The sequence below is a fragment of the Miscanthus floridulus genome, chromosome 3 (assembly GCF_019320115.1).
Source record: "Miscanthus floridulus cultivar M001 chromosome 3, ASM1932011v1, whole genome shotgun sequence".
NCBI classification, from domain to species: domain Eukaryota; kingdom Viridiplantae; phylum Streptophyta; class Magnoliopsida; order Poales; family Poaceae; genus Miscanthus; species Miscanthus floridulus.
The window spans coordinates 33,399,086-33,405,794 of NC_089582.1; the positions used below are offsets into that span (position 1 = coordinate 33,399,086).

General features: G+C 44.6%; 1 protein-coding gene across 1 annotated transcript; it reads left to right on the forward strand.

Annotated features, from left to right (window-relative positions):
• The first annotated feature begins 1,315 nt into the window (after positions 1-1,315).
• LOC136543484 (glycine-rich protein DOT1-like) lies at positions 1,316-1,753 on the forward strand. The gene has a single exon (XM_066535918.1). It carries the CDS (start codon positions 1,316-1,318, stop codon positions 1,751-1,753), a length of 438 nt encoding a protein of 145 aa, XP_066392015.1.
• Positions 1,754-6,709: the final 4,956 nt, after the last annotated feature.

A 6,709-nucleotide genomic window follows, 5' to 3' on the forward strand; every position in this document is an offset into this window, starting at 1 on the left:
GAATATCACTCCTCTCAGCCTTCTCAACAATCACCTGCATTATAAAATATTGTCATAAATTGGATCAAAGCGATCAAGAAGAAAGAAGCAGTGCAGACACGAGGGTAGAAGCTTACTGGAATTCTGTCAGGGTACTTCTCTCTGATCCGGTTAGCCGCAGACTGCCTCTTCTCTGCAACACGAGGCATGTCAGTTTAAGGGTTTAGTGATGTAAACTGAATAAAAAGCTAAATTGTCTCACAGGGAAATGATGGAACAAGGCCATAGCGGCTGAGAACATGTTGGAAATCATAGCTAGCTGGGACATAGAATTGTCTTTGTCCAAAGAGAACTCAAACTAACAGAGTCATCAAATGTTATCAAGTACCGATTTTATCCTATCAGCTTCTTAAGGAAAAGCAGAAAAACTATTAAAATCCATGTCAAGTAGGGCACACATGTCAATCAATTGATAGAAACCAGCTCAACCAACTCATGTCAATTCAACCATATAAGATAGTTTTTTCTTTTTGTAAAATTAACTAGGAAATAGTAACAACTTAGGACAAAGCACAATAAAATCAGATTGCCCTGTAACTTATCAAGGGCATGACCACATTGTTAACCATCAGCAACCTTACAATACCAAATACAGTTTTAAAAGAGACAATTGCAGCTTCACGTTAAAACGCATTTTACAGCTACCCAAAGTCTTGTGATGGTACAAACTTCTTCTGAGTCAAATGTATTATGTGATTCATAGAAATTAGTAAGTAAATCTCAAATATATGATCCTCCAGATAAGGAACCACTTCAGAAAAATCTCATACGACAAACGCAATGATCACTTTAGATTTTCAGATTGACTAGCCACTTGTATCATGTACAACTACTGAATATCACTGTCTAACACAAACTTGAATGGCAGAACGCTAAGTCAAAGTACATATTGTAGTCGCATATTACTTCTACCCAATCAACACCAAATACATAATCCCACAATAATCATTGGCTGCTCAAAAATTTTGGCACGAGATATGTATAATTTAATCTGCAGTTGCTAGCTTTTGAAGAGAGGCAAGCTTGCCCACAAATCAAAGCAAATCACAGCAGCGCCCCCTGCAGCATCCATGCCACCACCTCCACCACCACCCATGCCGCCTCCCCGCGACGCCCGACGTAGCTGCGCCACCTCCCCACGGTCCCGTCGGCCTCCCTGCGCCGGATCGGAGTTGGGAGAGAGAGAGAGGAGAAAAGCTCGCCGGAACCCTAGATCCAGGAGGAGGAGGGCCTACCTCGTCGGGGTCACCGCGCCACTGGATCCGTGCCGCCGTCCATGGCGCGTCCGCGCCGCCACGCCGTCGGGAAAGGAGGGGGCGCCGGATCCGGGGAGAGGGCGTCGGATCCGGCGAGGGGGCGGCGGATCCAGCGAGGGGGCCGTCGGGGTAGGAGGGGGCCGCCGGGGAAGGAGGGGCCGCCGGGGAAAGGAGGGGGCGCCGGATCCGCGCCGCCACGCCACCGGGAAAGGTGGGGGCGCCGGATCCGGGGAGAGGGCGTCGGATCCGGTGAGGGGGGGCCGCCGGAGAAAGGAGGGGGCGCCGGGGAAGGAGGGGGCGCCGGGGAAAGGAGGGGCGGTGGATCCGGCGAGGGGGCCGCCGGGGAAGGAGGGGCCGCCGGGGAAAGAAGGAGCGGCCGGGAGAGGAGGAGAGGGAGGCGGCGCCGGCGGGGGGAGGGGGAGCTGGCGGGTGTTTGGGGCGGCGGCTGGCAGGGTTAGGGCTAGCACTTCTTTGTTTATTTATTTATTTTATTAATAACATTTTTCTGTGCGTGCATAGATTTTTTCTGTGCGTTTTTAAAGAACCGACAGAATAAATTGCTTTTTTCTGTGAGTTCTTTTTTTCGTGTGTCTATTGTCATGCACAGAAAAATCATACAATTATTCTGTGTGTTTTCGTATTTTTCTGTCGGTATATTTTGGAACCGACAGAATAATCGTAATTTTTCTGTGCGTACCGGAAAAAACGCACAAAAAAATTCGTCACTCACAGAAATATTCGAGTTTCCAGTAGTGTATAGTTTCAAATGAAACAACTCTGCTTTTAGTAATGTAGCATTCTGCTTGATATCCATATCATAAGATTTAGATGAGGCACCAATGAAGCATGAAGACACAAACATCTTGTGTCTTAAAAATGTTTTATCTACTCAATAGGCAGGGCCCATAGATGAGATGGACAATGAGTTTCACGTTTCCATCCCTCCTTTTTCATTTCTTTCCGCTTGCATTATGTAGACAGGCATGTCAGTAAATACACATGAGAAATGTCCATAAACATGGTGAAAACCATGAACAGACTTCATGATACGAGAATACACGATAGTGATTGTTCTAAAAGGGTATTCTCGTCTAGTTATAGAGCTTAAGAACAAAAATTCAATCTTTACAATTGTTAGAAGTAAAACATGACTTGATAAAACTGATCATAATAACGGACATTGACACTCATGAAAGATAGACCCCACGCATGTGGTTATTCAACATTGATTCTGGAATATTATAATGTACGAGGCTATGAGCAACGATGAGAGACCCACTAAAGAAACAAACATATGCATATCTTCTTTTTTTTGTTCTCCCATTGTCTTATGTGTGTACGACTGTACATTTTTTTAGCCTGAGCATAAAAGGTTGAAGCGTTATCAAGACCAGCATCTTTTGTTCAGGCACTAACCAACTACAAGTACACAACTATAATATGCAACACAAATGCTTGGAGCTTCTCTTATACAAGCATAGTATTTTTTTTTTCATACCGTCCGGCCCGCGAGAGATGTTGCACGATTTGAAAGAAAACGAAAACGTGTTGTAGCATGTACATGCTGAGCATGCTCTATCTTCATCGTTGAAAATCTTTTTTTTTATTTGTGCTGCTCACTTTGCTCACTGCTACACACCACTGTTTTGTATGACACATACCTCAAATTTAGTGTCTGGACGGTCAAGATAGCACATGCTCCGCATGTAGGTACAGAGAAAAGAAAACTAATGCAACCTAGACAACCAAACTTCTTAGAACTAGTATAATGTTCACGCTAACGCAACGGATTTATCTTGGAGACGCACATGAAAACAGCCAAAGTTTTTTTTTCTATAGTTCAACTTTTATACAATATCTTTGAGCATGTATACAATCCGAGAAACTAAGAAGTCATAGTAAAGTTTTTTCTCATATAACCATTTAAGTTACATCTGTCTAAGTCCTTAATCATGACTTGGAGATCTTCAGGAAAGTTGTCAAAACATTCGTTTGCATGGCTCTTAAGAATATCTCCCAAAAATTTCATCCTCAGTGAATTTGATAGCTGTGCATGGTAGATATAATAAGTTAAGTTATTAATTTTGTATGTAGTGTACGGAATATAGTTAGAGAATATATGCTTATAGTGTTGATCGGTGGTAATCTTACACCATCCCATGACTTCATAAAATTGTATACAAGGAAGCCTCCTAATTTCCTGGAGACGAGCATTTGTTTGATTTATTGTACATAAATCAAATAACTATTTTGTGATAATAAGAAAGATGAAACATATTATAGGTGATTACCAGTCTTTATGTTTTGAAACTTTTGTAACACATGCAGGGAATATTCGCTTCCAGTAATAAATATTGTCGTCCCACTTAGAATTTATCAGTTTCATAGCGAGACTGAACATTTTAGCAATAGTGTGAAATGTAGCTATATATGGCATGATTTTAGCATAACCCTTATAACATACATCATCTGGGAGTGGATCCATAATGTCGGGTACCATAGAACGGGGTACCCCGAGCGTACACCAAAAGAGTCACTTAAATCCCATCAACAACGAAGCCAGAAGGTAAGCCATGGGTTCATCACCGTCCCCGTCCGAGCCCACCGGCTCTCCGCCTCGCCTTAGGCCTCGCACGGGAGGTCTCGACGCCCTGACGCAATCTCCGCCTCGCGCGAGGCCTCTCGCGGAAGGCCTCGGCAAGGAGCCCAATCTCCGTCTCGCTCGAGGCCCCGTGCGTACAGCCTCGAATGAGACAGCTATTCTCCGTATCGCTCGAGGCTGGCTTGTCAACAACCCATCGCTCCCGCCTCGACCAGTCTTCCCGACAGCATGTCACGTCCTATTAATGCGTCAACTACTCCCGCAATCTCAGCTGGACGACGGCTCAACACCACGGAGTGGCCGACGGGACAAGAAGTCGCATCAGCGCCATACCGGCTGAGACAGGGCACGGCGGGGATTACCGGCCACTATATTCTGGCGCTGTGCCCACGATCAGCGCCCGCACTACACTGTGCCCCACGATCCCCGTCCCGAAGACAACGCGGCATGGGAAGCCTGGCCCGGGTCATCATCGCCTCCGAACCAGCGTACCAGAACGACCGCTCCCTCCGAGCCTCGGCACCCTACGTTAGGCCTCGGCCATCTCAAGATTCACGTCTGCCGAGACCCCCACCACGGTTCGGCCTCGGCGCCAACCAAGCCCCGGCCTCGCGCGCAGTCCACCCACAGCGACCGCACGCTGACCGCCGCGCCCGCTTCGAGGCAGCCCTGGAGCTCCCATGACGCACAGGATCGGATGTGACCAGCACGTCGCCCCAGCGCTTCAAGGACAGACCACTCTACCACGCCGCTACAGGAACAGGCTATAGGGCTCGGACACGCCGCCTCCGTTCGCACGACGCCGTATAGTTAGCACATGTACTACCCCTGTCCTCCCTTCAACTATAAAAGGAAATGACTTGGGCCATTTCTAGAGAAGGACACAGGCACCCACAAAAGCAACACTCTGTAACACGCACACTTCCCTGCCACCTGAGAGCAACGTCTCAGGCAGTCCGCATCACTCCACGCCGAGACCTGGGACTAGCTCCCTCTCTCACCCAGCTTATAACCCCCTACTACAAGCACTTCGGTGCAAGGAATACAAGATCGATCTCTCAAACTGGATGTAGGGCACCAATTGCCCGAACCAGTATAAACCTTGTGTCTCTTTGCATCACCATCCGGGATCGGGAACACGCAGTACAAATTTACTAGTTGGTTGAGGATCCCCCGGTCCAAAACACCGACACATAATGTGCACAATTTTCTTTTGCATGTCCATTATGAATAAAGTATATAGTCCATCTCGATAATATGGCAGTAGAATATAAAAACATAGACATAGAATATAAGTGTTTAAAAAAAGTATAATATATATAAATAAAATATAAAGGAGTATACTGAACATATCTTACATTGCTGCAATCTTTAATTTTGTATTCCATGTCAGGCCAGCACTCGACGGCTAATGTTTAGCCTCACCTGCTGGTAAAAACTGCAACGTGTGCCAGCAAGTGCCACTCTTACACATAATTCTTTAATATTAACTCCCTACAAATGTAGTAAATTTAGTATTAAGCAATTTCAAATTAGTGAAGAGTTAAAATATTGTAATATTTCTTGTTTTCCAAGCTGGCTACACTTACGACACTCTGTAGATATGATGGGCTAAACTTGATGCCATCTACAGATAGGATCAGTGGAGCAGATAACAAGAATGCCATGACAGTCATTCATGGCAGTCACAACATATATGGGGTCCAGTGTGCACAACATATATCCAAACATGTGGATCAAAGCCAAAGGCATGAGCTCAGTGGCGGATTTAGGCCTGGGGCCGCTAGGGCCATGGCCTTAGGTGTTGGGCTGTTTTTTGTATACTGTATACTACTGTAGTAAGAAGGTCTAATACAACCAGCCCATTAACTCTATTGAGTGGCCCTAGGCTTGGATTTGGCCCAATTCCGCCACTGCATGAGCTTTGCATACTGCATCAGCAAATAAATAATAATTCATCGCATCAGTTATATGATTGAACCAGTTTTACAGAACAATACAAGCTTATAAGAATTTATTAAATATAATCAGATGACTCTTGGTACACAACATCTTGGAGAAGTAGTAATCTCTCTCCTTCTCTAGGCTATCAACAAGGAACTTCATCTTAGTTATCTGCAAACCATGGAATTCACACAAGTCGTCAAAATTTTAGTGACCAGAGTCAATGATTATGAGGCTCACAACACATGCAACAATCTGACAAAGGGTAGTATTTCTAGTAGATCACCAGATAGCCTTGACATTAGAAATTCAGGATAAATAAATGCATTTGGCAGCATACACAAGGCTATATCAATGTAACAAAGGGAAGACCAACAATTTTAACATTTCACTCTAGGAAAATTGGTAGTATTTCTGAGTTATCATTCCTTTTTAACATGAGCTGAAATCTGCAAGCACTACAAACCAGTCCTTGAATTATCTATTTGTGCAAACAGAAGAAAACAGGTAGCAAAAACTTACTAATCCACGACCTGCTGGATCTTGTGCTCAAAAACCTCATGCCGACTGACCTCCTGCTGGGAGAGCGAGATTTCAGACAACCAGAACTATTAAACTTATTTTTTTTAAAGAAAGAGCATAAACCAGTTTGACGGCAATAAATTACCATCTATATGATACCCAATCATAAGACCGAGTTCAATTCAATTGATGTTCATGGACACTAATGGTTTTTTACATGACATAAAACTGTAAGCCTGACATGCAGGAAGACTCATTAATTGCTCAGTCAATTGCTATTATTGCCCAACACCTAGAAGCCGGAAGAAGGAAAATGACAAAACATATGCCCATCTCATACTGAATC

Coding starts and splice junctions, on each gene's coding strand:
- LOC136543484 (XM_066535918.1), top strand. CDS start 1,316: ATGGCGCGTCCGCGCCGCCACGCCGTCGGGAAAGGAGGGGGCGCCGGA.